Here is a 23,178-nt window from a genome sequence, read left to right as displayed (position 1 = left end):
AAATTGCCCGATGATGCTGGATGTAATTACCAGCAAAACGGCGTACTCAAAATTTTAAGTGATGTTGATTCACTCTTCAACACACCGGTGGGCTAAAGTAGTGAACTATTTTTGTATTTTGTAAACGTGACACATTTTTACTGTTTGGCCGTGTTGGGTGGTGGAGGGTTATGACACATTTCTAAATAACGCGATGTAACCCAAAAACCTTCATTATTAGAAAAAGTTGTCCGCATGAAATAAAAAACACTACACAAGTGATAATAATCAAAAGCTTTATGTCGACTGGAGGAATCCGATGAGCGATTAAGCAATTTTTCACAGATGTCCAGTAGATAAGCAAATGAACCACAAAGCAGCCTCGCTCTCAAAAACCACGCTCATCTCGAGTCCGTGCAAAATAGCAACATCGGTAATTCATGAGTATAATTTCAATGTCATCATAGGCTGATACTAAATTCCAGCTCATTAATATATTCGCTATTGTGCTCCTGTGGATAAGGGCAAAAATCCAGAGAGGTAAGAGCATGGGGAGTTGTATATCTCTGCGTGTGGGGCAAGCGGGGATGGGCCGGGCAGGGTAGTCGTGGGTCGAAGGGGCGGGAGTGAGTTTTATAAGGGGCTGGGTGGCTGTCCGTGGTGCTTGCTCCGTGCATGCGGTTCGCGTGGATGAGAGCGACAGGAGCGAGGAAGACGGCAGGGTGCTCAGCACCCAAGATCCATCGGTGGGTAATTTATAATCATATAAGCTCTCTCTAGTGAATTAAATTAGTAAAATTGCTGATTGCATTTGCGTGCTGTGCAAGGAACTTTTAATATTACCTCGATTGTCACCGTTTGGTTAATCATGAAAATGGTCTATAGTTTAATAATAAATGTGCAAGCATGACAGCGGCACTGCAATGTGCCCTGGGTACGTCTTTATAAATTGTTCTCATGCGATAAAGTTGAGAAATTAGTATGTTTATTTATGCTTACCGCAAACAAAATTAACATTGGGCATGTGAATTTTGCGTGTTTAAAACTGTATTATGAATAACAAAGATACACTTTGGAATAAATGCACTTCATGTTATATGTGCGTCATTGAACAGATTCAAATGTTCCATAGAAATGTGTTGGTGCGATAGTTTTACCTCCTCTTGGTACGAGTAACGCTCTGAAGTAATTACGTCAGAAGATTTAACTTTTAATCTCGATTTGAAGTTTTCGTGACTGCAGGGATCCATTCTCTTTGGTTCTTTCGGTAAAGTCACGTAGGTATAAAATAAAATAAATTAAATCACGACGTTTCGGGCGTAACACAAGCGTCCGTACGTATACCTACGTGACTTTACCGAAAGAACCAAAGAGTATGTATCTTTTAATTTAATGTGAGCGTGAACCAGCAAGCAATATACCAACAGCATAAACGTCTATTATATGCATCATAGTATTTGGCTACCAACAGTCTCCATAGTTTATAACTTAAAACAACATCTCCCCTCTCATGTTATTGTGGCTGAGTTATTTTATGTAATTATATACTATCATGTATAATTCATTCACTTCAAGCACTGGAGTCTACGTGTAGGCATACCTGTCTGTATTCTTTGTAATTGTTCACCCTTGCTGCAATTTCATCTGATGGTGATACTATTATATCAGATAAATTAACCCGTGTAACATTAACAGGCAATGCAGCATCATGCATAGCCACAACAGTGTCCGTGATGATGAATAACACACTTTATATTTTCTAGCCAGTGCCAGACTGTCAATGGATGGTCTCATCTGTAACATTTAGCATGGGAAGCAAGTCAAATGCAGTTACAATTCCATGACGTTTGTTTGGCAATCTGTACCAAATTATCCAAAATCATCTTCATTTGAGTCTCGTTATCATTTGGTTGTCATATCTGTCTTACAGACCTCATCGTCCTCTTGTAAAACAGATTCAAGAAACCACTGCCGTAGTAGAAGAATGGAATAAGGTAATCATTTGAAAATAGGTTTGCATTTTTTTGACCATGTCATAATCCGGGCCTGTTCCCGGGCATGGCTAACATCGGTGTCGAGTGATACCTGAACTGCTCCTGGACCTCCCCTGAACAACTCACAGCGACCACAGTGACGAAGCATAGTCCCATGTTGGACATGGCCTTCTTTCATCTAGCAGTGTATTGCCAAGAGGCTGTACACATCATTAAATCAATCATACGAATTACACACCTCTGTTTACAGGAATAAAAATTTGTAAAGAGAGAGGGATGAGGACACACTTTAGAAACCTACACTAATTTATTATTTTGGCGTGATAAAGATTGTTATTGCTGCCAAGCTCTCTGAGATTTTAAGGGCAGTGCCTGATTCTTATTGTCATGATGCACAATGAACTATTGAAGTTGCATTTACCGGACCGCAGAGGTTTAAGGGCATGGCACACTGAGATCCCTGAATGAATCACGCCTTACAAATGTTAATTAATATTATATTTTAGTGCCCATGATAAACATAAGAATTACCTTATAATTCGAATCATAATGGTGAAAAATTTGCTTTCATTGCCCAGAATATCTCACAACAATCTAACTTTATTTTTAAGGTACCTACAAAATTGCATGTGTTATGTAGGATGAATAAAAAATATTCAAATGTAACAATTACATCATGAAAATATATTTCAGTAAATACAATGTATTAAAATACACTTTTATAAAAAGCAAAGTCAGAATTTCAAAAATCAAGTGAATACTTATTCAGGTTCTTCATGAAATACAGAAGAAATGAGGATGTTCAAGTGTGAGGTTATTGTTGGCAAATGGGACTTCTCCAACCATATCAGACTAAACATGTATTTACTTGTGAGAGAAACCTAAGAGCAATGGGTGGTATGTGAACAACAAAGGGGTGGAGAATCTACGTATCTCATTATTGCCTTTGGAGTGCTTCATTGCCTAGGGTAAATCAGCTGGAGTTTTTTATTGATGTGCAAAATATATTCGTCATTATCACGGACATTGTTTATATAATGACCACACGAGTATAATTCTGTGTCAGCACCACGGTGCAGATAGAACATCTCAACCAAACTACTGCACCAGATTATCTCAAATGCACAGCGGTCATTCCGCTTGCATGCTTTTATATACTGTAATCAGGACATGTCCTTTTTAGGCCGATGACGTTCAAACTGATTGAATTCACAATGGGATGGATTGCTATGAATTCGTAATTCTTGAGCAAGCGTGTGAGACTCGTGTGACATGTTATTAATGCGAATCAATTTGGTGGTGTTACCACGAGTGGTTTTAAGAATCTAGATTTGAAGTTTTCGTGACTGCAGGAATCCATACTCTTTGGTTCTTTCGGTAAAGTCAAACAATTCAGCAATTGTTTCTTGCTGTGGTTGTCCCACCTGATGACGGACGCTTGTGTTGTGCCCGAAACATCGTGATTTAATTTCTTTTATTTTATACCTACGTGACTTTACAGAAGGAACCAAATAGTATGGTTTTAAGAAATGAAATGGCCTTAACGAGTCAATGCCACCTTTGCCACCTGCCTACACAGGAACACCTTTCCATAGTTGTAGTCACCACTTTAAATTGCTGGTATTTTTTTCTTGGGTGTTTGGCCATTGTTATGAAATACAATTTGGAATTGCCTTGGCTTGATTCTTGACTCACAGCTGGATGTTAAGTGTTCAAATTGTAGTTAGGGGTTGGCTCAGCTAATCATCCCTCTATGGTTGAGTGCTGTATATAAATGACTACTTTGCGAAAATGATCAGTGGTCATCCTTTCAAAAGACGTATCCACCGCCATAAGAAAGTGGTATGTCGACACCTGGCACAAGGTCACCAACAGATGCCACTCTCGGGTTCAAGGCAGATCCACTGCTGCCTTTATCTGGCTTGTATGCAGTGAACCCAGATTAAAATAGATCCTTTATACTGAGAACTACTTTTCCATCCTGTATTATCATGAAGCCGCATATAATCGTGACTCAAAGGGCTCGCATAATGCACATGCATAATATACGTTGCCTCAGTAATCCCCCCCCCCCCACAATGTGCAAGAGCGCAGCTGCATGGTCAACACATCTACGCCTCGATATAAGGAACGAAACAGTAAGACTTCTCCACAAATCTGGCTGTCGCCTGATGTAGCTAGTTGTAATTACTGGCGAAACGTGGTACTCAGATTGTAAATGTTGTGGCTTGGCTCTCCAACACACTGGTGTGCTGTACTAGTGACGAATTGGCATGTTCTGTTTATGTGACAACCCTTACTAGTTGGCTGTGTAGGGTGGTGGCCGGTTTTAACGACACATTTATATATTTACGCGATCTAACCCAAAAACCTCTTGTGAATGATATTGGTCGCGAAAGCCTAATTGTTAAACAGATATGATCATGATACATTTGTATTTCTAAACGTGAACAGAATAAAAAAACAAATGGGCCAAACAGAAATCTAGCGCCTTTTTAACGAGAAAACAGAACAAATTTAGGTACCTTTATTTTGAGGTCCTGGATCTTTAGCACTTATGCTCATACATCGATATAAGTGGCATGCAGACGCCAAGTCAAATTAACGCACGTGACCAATTTACCTGCATTCAATTAATGTTCTGCTGAAAATAATAAAATACATTGTAACCACATCTGCTCAAATGAGATTCTCCCCTAATATGGGATGGTTTTTAGTAACTAAGTGTAACAATGTTTTTTACTTGAGACTACACCAAACATAATTTTGTTATATAAAAGTAATATATATAGGTCAACCAGGTGGGGTGTTGTCTGTTGTATTGGCCGGCTCTCTGTGTTGTGTTGCATTGTGTTTCTAAGTTTACTATGTTTTTTTTTCATTCATTCTTACCTGATGATGGTTGCTTGTGTTGCAATCGAAACGTTGTATTCTATTATTATTTGATTTTATTTTCTACGTGACTTTACCGAAAGAACCAGAGAGTTTATAAAAGTATTTATACATAGCATATATGCAGACTTGCAACATACAGTACTTACTGTGTCAAGTAAAATTAATGTGAAATTCGGTTAGATAAAAAAATACGTTTATTCAAATGCATGTGTGCATAGTTTCCATTTAAATCAATTACATTATTTATGAATGTATTGCATTTAACTAAATGGGCTTATATCATAGGTTTACATACATATTCATGTTAGATACACTTTTTGAACATACATTAAAATGTAATTTACACTTGTCTATTATCATTGCTTGCCCAAGTGCGTTCATAGAATCATGATGAAAATGACAAGTCGGTGATATAGAGTAGCATGAGCATAAATTGGTATAATGAGAAGTGTAGCGGATAACACACGCTCACACCAAAGCATGCCTACTCCCAGGGGTCATACACAAAACATCATTTGAAGGGCATTACAACTTCTTGCCTGAAAATGTCCTTAGTTTGATTGGCAGTGACTGTCAAACGTATGAATGTGTGTTAAACTTATTTTGCGCCGTACATAGCCAACCGTGCTAATCGGAGGTGCAGGGGAAGGACACCAAACTAAACACACAAATCAGTTCTAAAGAAATTTGTTTTCAATTTAAAACCCATATACCGTACTGCTATAATTTTGTTTTGTTCAATATTTATACCCTCGGTGAAGAGCTATGATTTTTAAGAATACAGCATGTGTAGGCAGTGCCAGTCCCTGTTGTTGGCCATGAGGCAGTGGTGGGCATTTCACAGACATATGATGGAGACCAGCCTCCCTACAGGAACAACCAATGCTGACTTCTTCCAATGTGTTGCGATGCGAGATGATGAAGGATAGCAATTGCATGGAGAGGCCTTCATCCACCAGTGGACAAATCATGGCTGATGATGAGCTTAGACGTGTAACAACCAACTGATGAGGTATGCAACCTAGTGATGATTATCAAGGGAACGCTTCCAAAATATAGTTGCATGACATGCTAGTTGAAAACACTGCTAACAGGGGTCAACATATCTATGGCACCTTTTTGTCAGTATAAAAAATGATGAAAAATAAGAATAGGTTTTCAAGAAATAAAACCGATGTTCAAACACCAAATGGACTTGGTGCCTTGGTGTTCGATCATCGTAAAACCTGTTGTATTGCCAGAAGGGGTAAATATGTAATCATATTCACTTGTTACTCGAGCAGGCACGGGGTGACATTATTCTTATAAGTGCACTTTGGGGTGGGCCGGTTGATTGAAGGCATTGAAGCACAGTTGCACTTAATTCGTATCAAAATCATTTGCCACGACCTTTACCATTCATGTGCCAGGAATCCATAGGTAGCTCCTGCGCGATTATGAGTGATACAATTAAGTTATCTTCAGTCTTGATTTCAATACCATTCACGGTATACTTATGTGCATACTGTTATCTGTTTGAATACGATTTTGTATGCAAATTTCATCGGCTTAAATTATATATTTTTACGTGAATTAAATGTTAACAAATAACTCTGATATCGTTTTTGATATTCACAGACATTTTATAGCAGCCAAATTACAACTTATATCATTTAACCCATGCCTTAGCATATGCAATCATCCCAAATCCTTACAAAAGCAATACTTCTAATACAGCTTTGATTAGAGTATAGTAATGTCAATTATAGTGTATGAGCATGTATTGAATATTTGGTCTTCCTGAGAGAGTTAATGTCTCGGTAATCTGGAACTTTTGCAAAACAGAATAATCTAAGTTACTTTGCTTAACATGATTTTTTTTAAAAGGACCCAATTTCAAAGCAGTATATTTCACGATGACAACATGTTACAATTACACGAAAAGTCACAAACGGTTAAATGAGTTAACAAGTTGTACTAACCATTTTATAAATGCTCTATGTGCCCTCCACCTGCTGTATGGACAACATTGAGACGATAGTTGAATTCGTTCCAAACGCCTCTCAAAGTGTCTTCTTCCACTGAAGTCACCGCTGCTGTGATTCTGTTTTTGAGGTCATCCAGATTAGTTGCTAATGGTGGCACAAAAACACGGTCTTTGACGTATCCCCACAAGAAAAAGTCGGAGGGTGTGATGTCTGTGGATCTTGGGGGCCAAGAGTGTAGCGCCAAGTCTTGGGGTCCCGTGTGACCTATCCAACTTAGAGGCAGTGTGTCACTTAGAAAACGTCGAACCTGCAGGTGCCAATGTTGCGGTGCTCCGTCTTGCTGAAAAATGAAGTAATCGGAATCTTCATCAAGTTGTGGAAAGAGCTATTTCTGTAGTATTTCGAGATACACTTGCCCCAAAATTGTTTCCCTCGAAAAAGAAAGGGCCATGAACCTTTCTTTGAGAAACAGCAAAAAACACGTTCACTTTCTGGGAATTACACTCATGCTCTAAAGTTTCGTGCGGATTCTTTAATCGCCATATGCGCACATTGTGACGGTTAACTTTACCGCTTAGATGAAACGTTGCTTCATCACTAAAAATCAAACGTGGTAAGAAGCTGTGGTCCTCCATGTTCTGTAACATCACATCACAAAATTCTTCATGCTTGCCTTTGTCGCCTGCACGAAGAGCCTGTACCATTTGCAACTGGTATGGCCTCATGATTAAGCATCGTCTTAACACACGCCAGACAGTCGTATGAGGGATCGCAAGTTCTCGGCAGAAAACTATCTCACGTTTTCCTCTGAGGTGCGTGGTCGCCCTGTGCTTTTTCCCTTACATAAACAGCCTGTTTCCTCAAATTGTCGGTATCAACAACGAATGCTCGCTGACATTGGCGGATCAATGCCAAAACGCCGTTGAAATGCACGCTGCAATTATGGATTCATTCTTGCTGAACTGCAGAACGCAAAAGGCCTTGTGTTGCGGGGTCGCCATCTTGCGAATGACTGAGTCTAGGGGCTGTTTGCTCGCTGGGAGAGGCATCTAGCGGTAATAATTTGAAACTCTACGCCCCGCCCTTTCAAGTGGTAAGAGTTTAATTCATGGGTGGTTCGTGGTAGCAGAGATATAGCGATTTCAAATCGAGTCAATATGTTTGAAACACCCTGTACTCTTACACTGTTTTTGGAAGTAAAACGTATTTGGTGTGATGTCATACGTCGAATAAGCATGAGGTTATTCGACGTATGACATCAAGAAGGATCCTATTGAGGAGCCTTTCAAAACCATAACCTTACCCTACATTGCTGGGGTCACAAAAAAGATCTCCAAAATCCTGATAAAACACAAGATCCAGGTCCGATTCAACACAGTACATACAATCCGTGATCTGGTCCCGTCTTTAAAATATGTGGTTCCAGACATACAGTACCCTGGCGTCTACAAACTAAGTTGCCTCTGTGGTAGCAGTTACATTGGAGAAACCAAACGACATGTCTCGGACCGCATCCGTGAACATAAAGCAGACCTGAAACACGGTAGGACAAACACCTCAGCCGTGGCAGATCACTGTTACAATTCAGTGGGCTCACATGACATTGACTTCTCCAAGACAGAGGTTCTCTGCAAGCCATCTGACTACCATGAGAGATTCGTTCATGAGGCGATTCACATATACAAACAGAGAGACAATTTCAACCGAGAAGATGGATTCTGGCTCAGCAATCATTGGAAGGACGTAATAAACCATTTCGGATCTTAACTGATTGTGTTCACGTTTACGGTGACTTTCAGACCGCAGTCCACTCACTGACATTGACTATATATCTTGTATTCTCCACAGGGAATTGATTATTTGCTCCGCTGCAAGTCTCCAACCACCACTCTCCCATTGACATATTTCAATGGTATTGTATAGCAGACTGTATAATAATAAATAGTATAAAAGTGTAATGTTTGATATAATGTATAAGGTAATATATAGTATCGTAATTGTATAGTGAATATACAGCAGTGTGGTATACAGTAGGGTGGGTAGAATAATACATAGTGTAATATTACAATGTATAGTTTAAGGTATAAGGTGGTGTATAGTAATACAGTATATAATTTAATGTTGGGTTTGTCTATGGCAGTATATAGTACGGGGTAGACCCGTGTGATGTAAGAGAAAAAAGTTTAGCTGGAGGCATATTATATTTTTGCGACATAGAATTGTAATGTATGACTTACTGTTAGTAGCTCAGCTTATTGGAGAGTATATTTAGTATATTGATGATACTGATGTAGTTTATATTTTAGTTTTTTACGTGGTGGTTTAGTTGCTGCCGCTCCATACTATTAACATTCCTTCCCTTTATTTTTGCTAACTCTACTCTCTCCCTTTGATGCTGCTAATCCTGTATAATGCACGGGCATAATGACTTTGAAACCCCCCGCCCACCTCCTACGCATTTCACAAGTAGTGACTAATCCCATATCTGCATTTCCCATAAATATGCTAAATTCCTTTGTCAAGGCGCTCTTCCCCCTCCAACCCAGCTTAAATATACGCTTCCAAGCCTGGTGGTGTTCATTCAGACGCTGTCTTTCCGACAGACCTGTTCTTCACCTGAGGACGGCTGCTTGTGTTGTCCCAGAAACGTCGTGAGAATAATTTTATGTTTTATTTTTATTATTTTATTATTTCCCTTCTACGTGACTTTACCGAAAGAACCAAGAAGATGAACCCCTGCAGTCACGAAAGCTTTAAATCGAAACTCATAACACAAGTTGAATTGAAAGACCTTGTCAGGGATTTTGAACTATCCAACAGTAAGGCAGAGCTGTTGGGCTCCAGATAGCAGCAGTGGAGTCTCCTGGCAAGTGCTGTTAGGGTTCCATGTTTCATGACCATCAAAGGATCATGTCCCATTCTTCTTCATGGAAGGTGATCTTGTAGCCTGCAACAACATCGATGGTCCAAGCGGTGACGCAGCCTCACAACAGTGCATTCCTCGCTTGTTGCAGACTCCCAGGGTTCGAAATCAGCGGCCATCCTAGTTCTTACCCGCAGGGCATTTGAAACCAAAAATATACACGTGCTGTCTGATCACAGTGGATGTTAAACACCCCTCGCGACGTCATTCACAAGAGTAGGCCATTATGTGCCGACGTCCCGGTCCAAATTTGTCAATTTCGAAAAATAACCTGCACATTATTCGATTGGCTTATACAGTACATAGACAATCATTGCCCCCCTACTAAGAAAACTTGACAGTACTGTCCTCAAAAAGAGGCATGTCACTCAGTGAGCCTCTCTTGACTAAATAAGCCTTGTAATAAAAAAAACTGGCATCCCATGGCTCGTTGAAATTCAGGGCTGTGTTTTTGTAAAAAAAGAAAGCCACCAGAGAAACTCACTGGTTGGTCAAGTTACCAACCAAATAGCTAAATGTATATTTTAGCCCAGACACTACTTGCCAAATGGAAATCAAGCAATTCCCATAACATTTCATTAGCATCATGAAAACAACCCGATTGTAAGGTATGCATTATTGTCCACATTTAAATTGAGCTAAAGTTATGCTGAATTAGAAATGAAAACTTGACTTGGATTTCTCTCAGCAAGCAGTGTGAAACATCATCCCATGTGAACAAACAGTGTACATATAGTATCCTCCAGGATTCCCATGTTCTTTCCTAACCCCATAACCCATTGGGTTTTAGATCAAGAGATTTTCATAAATTATAATGATTAAATTTGCTGCTAAGCCATTGCAAGTCACAACCGTCATGCAGTGAAGGCGTTTGACCTACCCTGGGGCAAGTGTATGCCATAATGCTGCATTATGTTCTAATGATGTTTTAAATAATTTATTTTCATTTACAGAGATGTTATCATGCTATCACTGTATCACAACACTAGAACGGCGTGTTGAGATCATGCCAAAGCGCAGTATATATTGTGCTGTTTCTGCAAAAAAGGCTGCATATAACATTGAATCGTATATACAAGGATATGATTGAATAGGGGAAATCCTCCTCATAAAAATCAATAGGTTAATCGCATGTAATGTCAATAATTTGGCATTGACATGTCTTTGTGGATAACTAACTAGGCTGGCTGTGTTTTTTGCAGGGAGGGCACAAACTCAATCCAGCTAAACTTTATTTATTGCTGTTGGTTTAACATATATCTTCCACAGCTACGAAAGAAATGCAAATTTATTTGCAATATTGCATATTCTTTGTTTATTAAGTTTCAGTCAAACATCCTGGCAACGACGATCGTGAGAATGCCACGCCCCTTCAACAAACGCAAAGGTGAGTGATTGCTATTCAGTGTACTCTTTTACGTGTGAAAATTGTCTTTTTGGTTTTGGCTGTGGGAGTTTTTTTCACACAGTGCTCTATTTGGTTATATATGGATTGTTGTTGCACCTGTTATCTTAATTAAGTGTGCGAATACTATACTTAGTCATGAATTGTAAATAATGCCTTGCATTTCGATCTATGTAGTTTTATTCCCTGCTCATGTTAAACCCCCAGTAGCCAGGTAAAGAGCCTAAATCATCAGCTTTTGGTCCTTTGAAATGTGTTTTATTTACGCCTTTTAGCTGAATGGGAAAAGGCAGTTTTTGACCCTGACAGAATAATAATGTATTTAATGTAATTGTGGGAAGACATGGGTTAAACCAGGCAAATCTTTCAATTTAACAAAACATAAAATTCCTCTTAATCTGCTGATCTTAAATATATTTTAAGTTTTTAAAGTACCCTCGATTACCTCAGCATTAAATTACATAATTGCTTGACGGGAGGCAAGGAAGCGAGATTTATAGAGTAGATGCTAGAAGCCATTTCTATTGGGTTATAATTCCCCCATGTAATTCCCTTCAAGTTTTGATATGTACAGTGATTACCGTTTGATAAGGGTTTCCGATCCATCAACCCAGAATTATGGCTGTCCCTCAATTTACATCTCCAGTATAGAATTATCTGGATGTGCCATTCTTGGAATGGAACCTAGAAGCATTGGAAATTAACTAAATATATATATTTTGTATCACAGAAATAAAACATGGATGCTTTATTTAAAGAGTATTATTTTTCAGTGATTAGTTTGGGGTGACAGGAGTAGATAAAATTATGGCACTGGAGTTGTATTTGTCATTCGTGTAATGGTTATATTGTGATTTTTTTTCTTGTGACAGACAAGATTTGGATACATCCCCCTGAAGTCCTCATACTGGGCTCTGTCCTCTATTCTGTTAAGGTACACATTCAAACCTGCCAGGAACTACCGTAGTACAATTAATCCATATCCATGTATATTATATGGTATATCTTACACTGATAATGAAATAATTGCTGAACGTGGCACAAATGTAAATTCTGAGATAGCAGGAATGCAGCAATTCATTGATCCACCAATACATGCATACATTTATGACACTAACAATGTATAATTTATGCTTCATGCTGATTATAAGCCGTAGGTGTAACAGAACAAGCAAGACACAAAAAAGAAAGCAAAATAAATAAGAGTACAACAATGTAAAAATATATTGAGTCTTGAATAAAATTGGAACACATAATTCATGGCATTTCATTGAATCAGCAGGTTGTAAATTGTTGCATGCCTATTAGATGCCCTGATGGTTTTACATGGGCAACATTACTAAAATTTAGAACAAAATACGAAGATAAAGCCACGTAGATAGAAAAATAATAAAAAAATATCACGACGTTTCGATCGCAACACAAGCAATCGTCATCAGGTGAAAAAATATAGCGGGAGAGCTACTGAGGTAGGAAAAAATATAGCGGGAGATTTGCTGAGGCAGGATGTTATAAAGGTTTGAGATGAGTGTAGCCCAAGGGTCATAAGCGAAGTGGGCGGGGCTAGATGAAATTTGCATGTAAATATAAGATCAGAGAGCTGGGCTACCTCCACGACGATGAAGCTGTGGAGGTGGCCATTGTATTCCTGCAGTCACGAAAGCTTTAAGTCAAGAGAAAATACGAAGAAGTCTATTTTATTGTAATTGTGTGGAATTAGTGCATTCAAACCTCTTTTATTCCAGCCAATTGGCTTCTAACAATTTTTTAGTAAATTGTACTAACATTAAATAAGTTTTGAACAGTCGAGGGTTTATTGTGTAACATTATGAAATTCAAATGCAAGCATGCAGGCGTACACATCTCTTACTGATTTTCGGATAATGCAAAAGTAACACTTATCATAATGATCAGTAAGACAGTGACACTAAAGTATATACCTAAATATTGGCAATGGTGGCTTTAGCAATAAGACTGATATAATTTACTGCAGCTAATTTTTTACGCATTCATATTTTCTCTACTTATTGTACAGTTGGCCTGTGAGAATACTGTTGCCATGTGATTGTGGAATTTCAAACGTTGCCTCATGACTACGAATAAACATGACCACAGCCTCATGTAGTTAATTATTTTAATTGTGATATGTAAATATCGCATTAACATTAGTACAGAATGTGAATACAGTGGCATACATAACTCACAAAATCACTGATTACTACTGCACTTTATTAAAATAACCATTGCATCTATCTCGGCCTCGCTGGGCGTCGCGTTGCACCACTATCCGAGTAGATAACCTCGCATTCAATAAACCTTCAGAGCCAGGGTGAACATCCGACTCCAAACGTATTTAATGAATTGAACGAGGTAAAACTGATGGAAAAACACAACACAAAATACAGCATCTATTAAGACTTGGAATATCAATACAATGAACGAACATGACATCATCATAACATTGTCTTAGATAACATGAAACTCAACAATAGATCCTGGATGGACCAGGCACCTACATTAGTACTGGATAGCTTTACAAGAGAATAAGCTACTGTGTTAAGGGCACATCGTGTAATCACCATACTGCAGCCTAAATATACACTACTACACATAACACTGAATTGTGGATGAGATATTTCGTAATCCTGCTCTTAAGATTGCAATAAGGTTACATGGGTACAAGTCTGACTCGACTTATTCAATTACAAGTAACATTCACAATAATGCAAGTGGCAGGCTTCGTTGTTAACTAGGCCTCATATTTATCATCACAATTTAACAGCATTATAAAGGCATTTACAGCATTATAACGGCCATCCTAACATTATAACAGCATTTCCAGTATTATAAGAACATAAACGAACTTACAGACAATGCTTCTTAAATTCTCACAATGAAAAGATGCACATGTCTTCGCTGAGACGCTATTTGTGCCTCCATTTTGTACTCTGTGTAATGGCTGACACCCTGCCACGTGGCTTAGAGAATGTCAAATCGTAACTTCCTGGTCACGTGACAAAACTCAACATCAATACAGGAAGTTCCTGTGTGCGCACACCCACACCTGCCGTGAGGCAGAACAGCATCCACCTACACGTATGTCACTGAATTTATGAAAGATTTTACTTTTTACTTTTGTTTCCGTCAATATTACAGGCATTTACAGTGCTTGAAGTAAATTCTACAATGAACATTGTACTTATGTATATAGCATGAGGATAAAGAGAACAGAAGAAGTACGCAGTGACTGTTGGTCAAATACAGCAGGTTAAGTATTTGCCTGTAGAATAGCACCCACCATACAAGTCTACCTCTTCGGGTGTGACATTCATTCAAGTTGTCGGTACAAATTTCAATGGTATTTCCTCAAATAAAGACATTCGATGAACAATGGTTATTATTGTCATGAGGACTCCCACATTTCCAGCATACTACCTTGAGAGCAAGACTTTTTATATTCATGTGGGCGATGAATGCTTGAGTAATATTGTTATTGCCAGATTCATTCAAGTCTTAAGAAAATCATGCTGAACAAGGTTAAAATGTAATATACAAAAGCATTTTTGCAAAAAAACTGATATATATATACATATTTCTTATGGGAAAAATTCGTTTGGTATACGTCATTTTCGGTATAAGTCCTACCTTCTGGAACAAATTAACTACGTATACCGAGGTACCACTGTATTTTAAATGTCTGGTTGAATAACAAGGATATTTTAAATATATTTAACAGAATTCAGTTGTTTTGTAACGTGGAAATAATGCACGTTAATTTGAAACTACATTTTACTGGGTTGCAGATTATTTTTAATTTGCGTATTCATTGTGCACAATTTTATTTGTGTGTGAGATATACACCACTTTTTCTAGATTTGAAGTTTTCGTGACTGCAAGGATCCATACTCTTTGGTTCTTTCGGTATAGTCACGTAGGTGAAAAAAATAAAAAATAAAAATCACAACGTTTCGATTGCAACACAAGCAATCATCATCAGGTGTGACAACCACAGCAAGAATTTTTTTTGTTACAGCACTACCATTAGCATTGCCAGCCAGACCGTATGGAGGAAGGGCATTTGTCTAAACACCGTAGACAGTGCAAGCAATTTTGCAATTACATGAGGTGGAACATAATCGATAGAATCTCCTGCACTTTGACCCCAGCCTTTTCTCCCGGACCATTTCATAAATTTTATTTTTTAATGGTGCCACCTTCACAGAGTATTTTTTGTCAATAAAGTAGATCCTTGCCAATTTAATATTGCATGATATAAATCAACTGTATCTGACAAAATATAGAAATTGTACTTGTTGTCTATTAAAGTATCTTCATGTATTTGGATAAACTATCAAAAAAGCATACATTTTTTAAAATAAGAAATAGCAAACTTGCAATCTGCTTTGCATGTGGAACTTTTAAGGTGTAGTTGTTTAATTTTAAGATTGTGGTAATGCAAAATTAATACATTTTCAGAGGAATATACAGTAATTCTTAAAATATATGACTTTAATAAATTGGGAAAGAAGGTCTGCTGCCAAAGATTATACAAATTAATTAATTCAAATTAATGTGTCAACAGTTCCTTTATTCATTGATATTTGTTTAACTTATTAAATTAGCATATATAGAAGCTAATCATCTTTACACGACATCAACATACAGCATATATGGTATACACATACAGGATAAAACATTTCCCAGAACATTATAGATATTTTAATATTTCAACCTCATAGTTTTTTACCCACTAAAGCCACCCATTCAATTTAATATGACTATTTACTTTGCAAACATGTTTTGCTCTCTAGTATAATATACAAGACTACATGTAGAGTCGTGGCATTGTGGTTCATGCACTGGCATATGAACATTGGCATGCACAACATGAATGGTCATTGTCTCAATGTACAAATATATATCATTATATGTAGCAGAGTATATATTCCACGTAGAAAAGTATAATTGTATACAGTATAGTACAGGGAACTTGGAAAGATTATCGCTGTTGCAAAGCCTCAGTCCATGAGCCCAGACCAGATATTGGACTTGCCAGTTCTACCTGAGGTGGCATGACTTTAGTAGGCCCAGTTTCCTGATATGGCCAACAACAGTCCATTATGTGATAACCATTTGCAATGACTGGGTTATGCAATAATTCACTCTCATAAGCCATGTAAATAAATCTGTAGTGCTAAAGTTCGGCTACCTGAGGTGGTAGCACCTGAGGTTATTCGCAAGGTTGGCTATGTACCTCCGATTAGCATCATTGGCTATGTACCATGCAAAATAAGTTCTATGTACATACTCGGGCTGAACGATTAATCGATTTCAAATCGAAATTGCAATTTGAAACAATGTGATTAGCAAATCGCAAAGGTTGAGATTTTTTGTGATTTTTTTTAAAGTTGGAATTGTTTACATTTTGTTATGTTATGTTGAGTTGGTGAAATAAATAGTATTGCTCCCAAGACAACGTCCGCAACTCACTTGGACTGACTACACATCCATTCTCAGCTATATCTGTTCTGACCAATTGACAAATAAGGGGCTTTGCACTGCTCCTGCAAGAAATTTACGAATATAATTTTACACATCAACATGCAAATACAATTGCATATACTTCAGCATTAAATGCAACTATCCCAAGGAGCTGTTTCAAAATACAAATTCCACCATTACATGCAGCCGTTTCTAAATACATTTTAATGACAGCAAATTTTAAAAACATTGCCTTTTTTGTGCTCAACTACAAAAATATTTCTACCTTATTATTTCATTGCCTCAATTTGTTGTCCTTGGTAAAAATAAAATAAGTTGCTTATTATAAACGGAAATGTTTAACCCTGATGTTTTTGGCTGTATTCCCAGTTCCTTGGGAGCCGTGAGGTTGATCAGCCCAAGGGGTCAGATATAGTGAAGGATGCCGTCAACAAACTTAAGGTGAGTTTCAATTGTTAACCTTCCTCCTCCCCAAATTCTGAATTGCTCTTTTTGCCAAGTTAGCAGTGTTAAAATTAGTTCCACAATTGGAATGTTGCGAATTCAAAAGCCAATTAGGAGTTGACCTTGCCCATCATGCTTTCTTGATTAATTCATCGAGTAAAACGTTGTGGGAAGTCAGCAGTGGTTGTCCCATGGAAAGGCTGGCCCTGAGACCCCACCATAGTATGTGGAATTTCCACCACTGACTCTGGACTGCCAATGTGGATCAGTTTCACCCAATACTCATTTTAGCATGGTGCGCCTTTTGAGTTTTGTTATGAGCAGATCACATTTAATGTACAATTTGTTGTTATTGTTTACTACATTTGACAACTGTTACACCTTTTAGGCTAGGTCCACTCAGAGAAGCACTGCATTCAATTTTCATGATGAGTAAACTGACATGAATGAGATGTCTAATGTAAAATAAAATTTTATGGATTTGTCATTTTTGGCAGGGGAGTTCCCATGTATGTTACTGCATAAGATATGTGCTGTGCTAACTTTAAACTGTCCTACTTCTCATGTAGGTTATATGTACAGTATTGAACATTTTCCTCATGTTTAGTTTGATGTTTTTTTGGTGTGAGTGCCAGAACTTTTTTATCCTGTATTTGTTCATGGATCACACGACAAAGAAAAATGAACAGCTTTGCCTTGCTCAAGGAATACGACACATCATGTTCTTTTTTTTTCGAATTCTTATCCCCGTTTTCTGCCCCCATGTATTTCCCCATTGTGTCGTTTCTCATCCATCGGACTCTGCACAATGAAAGAAAAATGAGTTCGATTCCGAAAATAAAATGAATACAATGTAATTGCATTCAAAATGAAATTGGTGAAATAGTTGGTCGACTTGGGGACTGATGCCCATGTCATGGGTAAGGAGCCAGCATACCTCTGAGCTGGTGGGTCAAAGCCCTGAGACAGGGACGGATGAGTGGGGAACCTGAACACAGCCACACTGATACAGAGGTTGTGTGTGCAATACACCGAATGTAATGCAACAGCTCAAGCAATGATTCATATCGCCATTTGGAGTTCACGATCTGTGGATATGTCATCCTTTATATACACGCACGTATAAATGTCTGAAATATTCTGATGATAATGGAAATACAACAATAAAGCAATGTTTCGATTTAAAGCTTTCGTGACTGCAGGGATTCATCTTCTTGGTTCTTTCGGTAAAGTCACGTAGAATGGAAATAATAAAATAATAATAATAAAACATAATAAAATAATTCTCACGACGTTTCGGCCACAACGCAAGCAGCCGTCCTCAGGTGAAGAACAGGTCTGTCAGAAAGACAGCATCTGAATGAACACCACCAGGCTTGGCAGCGTATATTTAAGCTGGGTTGGAGGGGGAAGAGCGCCTTGACAAAGGAATTTGCATATCAAGAGGAATTTAGCATATTTATGAGAAATTCAGGTATGTGATTAGTACTACTTATGCCCGTGCATTATGCAGGATTAGCAGCATCAAAGGGAGGGGATATGGGAAATGCAGGTATGTGATTAGTACTACTTATGCCCGTGCATTATGCAGGATTAGCAGCATCAAAGGGAGGGGATAGGGGTAGCATTTATAAAGGGAAGGAGTATTAATAGTATGTAGCTGCAGTAACTGAAACCACCACGTAAACAACTAAAGTATAAACTACATAGTATCATCAGTATGTAATAACAGCCATAGAGGGTTCACGTGGGGATTGGCTTGCCGGTCCCGCTTTGTAGCCAATAAGGGATGAGCCAGGGAGCATGGCCTCGGCGTGATCACGGCATGTTAGCAGGGGTGATTGGCCTGGCCAATCGGGGCCTCAGCTAATGGGGAGCCGGATCAGAGGCGTGGTCCCGGGATTGACAGGGAACCATCGGGAACGGTCAACGCTGTCTATGGAGGATTGGCTGGGGGGTACCACGTGACGAAGGGATTAAGAGAGAGAGAGAGAGAGCAGTCGGGAGCAGACTTGGGAACGAGAAGGGGCTCTGGGTGCCACGTGCGCGGTGGGGACTTGGCGGGAAGTCTGCCCTCTCTCCGTTGTCTGTCAGCAACGGGGAGTGTGTGAAGTGTAACTGTGGAAGTTGAAAATAAAAAGGACTGATTCCGGAAGCCGTCTCAAGAAGGTTTATTACAAGTATACTAAATATACTCTACAATAAGCTGAGTTACTAACAGTAAGTAATACATTACAATTCTACGTCGTAAAAAATATAATATGCTTCCATCTAAACTTTATTCTCTTACATCACACGAGTCTACACCGTACTATATACTGCCATAGACAACCCCAACATTAAATTATATACTGTATTGCTGTAAACCACCCGAAACCTTATACATTGTAATATTACACTATGTATTATTCTACCCACCCTAATGTATATCACACTGCTGTATATTCACTATACAATTACGATACTATATATTACTTTGTACATTGTATTAAGCATATAAATTTTATACTATTTGTTATTATACACTGTACCATTGACCGTCGTGTGAAAGATACTAAGAGGAAGCAACGAAATATGTCAATGGGAGAGTATTGGTAGGAAACTTGCAGCAGAGCAAAGAATCCATTCCCTGCAAAGAAGACAATGCCAGTGAGTGGAACGCGGTCTGAAAGTCACCGTAAACGTGAACACAATCAGTTAAGATCCGAAATGGTTTATTACGTCCTTCCAATGATTGCTAAGCCAGAATCCATCTTCTCGGTTGAAATTGTCTCTGTGTTTGTATATGTGGATCGCCTCATGAACGAATCTCTCATGGTAGCCAGATGGCTTGCAGAGAACCTCTGTCTTGGAGAAGTCAATATCATGTGAGCCCACTAAATTGTAACAGTGATCTGCCACGGCTGAGGTGTTTGTCCTACCGTGTTTCAAGTCTGCTTAATGTTCACGGATGCGGTCCGAGACATGTCGTTTGGTTTCTCCAATGTAACTGCTACCACAGAGGCAACTTAGTTTGTAGACGCCAGGGTACTGTATGTCTGGATCCACATCTTTTACAGACGGGACCAGATCACGGATTTTATGTACTGTGTTGAATCGGACCTGGATCTTGTGTTTTATCAGGATTTTGGAGATCTTTTTTGTGACCCCAGCAATGTAGGGTAAGGTGATGGTCTTGAAAGGCTCCTCAACAGGATCCTTCGTGATTGTTGGAGTGAAGGCTTTGCGGATTGTGTTGTCGGAGTAACCATTAGCCTTAAGAGCTTGGCGTACGTGTTTGAGTTCACTGGCAATGTGTTCCTGGTCGGAGATGCATTGGGCTCTATGGTGTGCATAATGCACGGGCATAAGTAGTACTAATCACATACCTGCATTTCCCATATCCCCTCCCTTTGATGCTGCTAATCCTGCATAATGCACGGGCATAAGTAGTACTAATCACATACCTGCATTTCCCATAAATATGCTAAATTCCTCTTGATATGCAATTTCCTTTGTCAAGGCGCTCTTCCCCCTCCAACCCAGCTTAAATATACGCTGCCAAGCCTGGTGGTGTTCATTCAGACGCTGTCTTTCTGACAGACCTGTTCTTCACCTGAGGACGGCTGCTTGCGTTGTGGCCGAAACGTCGTGATAATTATTTTATTATGTTTTATTATTATTATTTTATTATTTCCATTCTACGTGACTTTACCGAAAGAACCAAGAAGAAAAATGAAGCAATGGTAATATGAATTATAACATATACAGTGTTTCCTATTTCATGATATTGATTGACCATATAATACTATTAATCAGAGTTTGGGGAAGACTAGTGTGAAATATTACACCGCCTTTAATATAACCAGCAGATTAAATAAACCCATTGAGACACATGGAACATTGTCTCTTGCAAGGGCGACATGGGTAATTAGTTATGCTACCATTGTGCGGAGCTTTGTAAGCTACGAAAATCCATTCGATATCAGTTAAAAAAATATATGCATTCATCCAAGGTCTCACAAGCCAAGGCCTAAATAAAAAATCCTTTTTTTTATTTTATAAAAAAACATTTACAAAAATGGAACAGCCGCACGAAGATGACATGAAGAGAGTACAAATAAACATTATAAAAAGGGAGGCATAATCTCATGTACTTTGGCCGAAGTTATTCACAGCAACATTAGAAAATACTCTCTACAAATGTAATTGGAGAAGCAATGGCATACATTTTAATGGAGAAACAATGAATAACTTCAGATTTTCGGATGCAATATTGATGATAATTTTCAAAGGAATATGGCAGAATATGTGATAACAACTTAATAAAGAAACCTGCAAAGTTGAGCCAAGATGAATATGAGTAAAGCAAAGGTCATTTACAGGAAATCATGTTAACGATTGGGAAACAGTAGAGCATGTGTATCTGGAACAGCAATTTAAGACGGCCTGGGATCAAAAGGATTACATAGAGATATACAAGAGAACAGGTTGGAGTAATTTTCGAATACTGAACTCGAAAAGAAATAGTCGCAAAAACATGTGCCTCAAGAAGATTTGTTTTCATTAGTGTGTACTACCTGGTATGAGAACCATAAACACAGACCATTAAACAAGCACTGAAAAGTGATCATCAAAGAAATGCGTTCTCAAAATTACACAGAAAGAGAAATGGAGGAACACGTGAATTGGAGAAAATACATAGATTAAACGCATACAGGAATTCATACTGTTAAGAAAAACAAGTTGGCTTCCGCAGGGCACAACAATGAGTGGTTTCACAGTCGGACACTATGTTAATGCTACCTTACAAATAACCAGGACTTGTTTAAGAAATTCATTAGTTGAGCTTCTGCATGATATCAGTTGATGGTGATTTCATATTATGATGACTTTTGCTTGAAGTATGACCATGCTTGTAACCATACTCTGATTTTATAGTGAGGTCATCATAACATTATAATAATCAATAATTATTTATTCAGAAGCAGGCAAGCACCCATCTAATTTAACGTTTGAAAACCAAAACATTAAAAAATGTGGTTGCCATTTGGCATCGCGTGCTTTCCAATGCACTTCTGCGGCTGTCTGGAATGCTCTTCCTTCCGATGTTATGAATCCATTGGAGCTATGCAATTCTTAATCTAGATTGAAAACTAATTTATTTAGAACTGCTTTTTGTGTTTAGTTTGTTGTCCTTCGATTGGCATGGTAGGCTATGTATGTTGCAAAATAAGTTCAACATACATACTTCAATGTCTGCTAATAAAACTTGGGACAAGCCAAAGTCGACAACATTGATATGGCTCCCATGTGATTAATGGATAATAGGAAGTTATCTTTGTTTTCACGTGATGATGTAATTGTTAAATTTCCTTGACATAATGCATACTTCATTAGCGAAGGTCATTTAATATCTATGCCACCCTTGTTTTCTAAAACAATATATATATCTAAATTAAGGGGCTTACCTTTTTTCAGAGCAAATTCTGTCGTGTTTGAAATGAAAATTACAAGATTGTCAACAATTAGCTCGTATTTACAGTATATGAACCCCACTAAATGTTAATCTCAAGGACATAGATGGTTCAGGAAAAAAAACGCTCGCATTGATAGATATATATTTTAAAAAATTCAATCTATTACTTAAGGCATTCTAATGTTGTGTCCGTCATTGTGGTAGTTTGGCCATACTTCACCAATGCTTGTCAATGCGGGTTGGTGAAAGAGGGGAGAGATCCCAGGACCGTTCAGATATGAATCGCCACTTGTCTCAGCCGTGGCTGGGCATCGAGCTCACCGGGTTCATAGTGCATTACGCTACCCATTGCATCACCACAATTCATTGAATACATTATCTTTATTATTTAATTTATTTTCTTTCTACGTGACTTTACCGAAAGAACCAAAGAGTAATTCCGGCAGTCACAAAAGCTTCAAATAAAGAGTAGGTTGTTTACACACGTATCGGCATGGCACCTGCTTTGTAGAAATAACAATCAATTATGCAGAGCAGTTCTGTTCGGTTTATGATGAACATTAAACGATTAATGCAAACTGAAAATAAAGCACACGATTCTTAATGCCCAG

General features: G+C 38.3%; 1 protein-coding gene across 1 annotated transcript in view; it reads left to right on the top strand.

Moving 5' to 3' along the window:
- The first annotated feature begins 628 nt into the window (after positions 1-628).
- LOC144720543 (uncharacterized) overlaps positions 629-23,178 on the top strand; it is a 49,927-nt gene continuing 27,377 nt past the window's right edge. The window contains exons 1-5 of the mRNA XM_078597338.1: positions 629-725; positions 1,910-1,973; positions 11,082-11,145; positions 12,036-12,097; positions 17,035-17,106. Coding sequence (XP_078453464.1) covers positions 655-725; positions 1,910-1,973; positions 11,082-11,145; positions 12,036-12,097; positions 17,035-17,106 — 333 coding nt within the window. The 5' untranslated portion in view covers positions 629-654. The remainder of the gene's footprint in view (positions 726-1,909; positions 1,974-11,081; positions 11,146-12,035; positions 12,098-17,034; positions 17,107-23,178) is intronic.

The sequence above is a fragment of the Lampetra planeri genome, chromosome 1 (assembly GCF_965212315.1).
Source record: "Lampetra planeri chromosome 1, kcLamPlan1.2.h2, whole genome shotgun sequence".
Lineage (NCBI taxonomy): Eukaryota > Metazoa > Chordata > Hyperoartia > Petromyzontiformes > Petromyzontidae > Lampetra > Lampetra planeri.
Note: the sequence above shows the minus strand (reverse complement) of the source record. Positions and strands in the feature narration are given on the sequence as shown.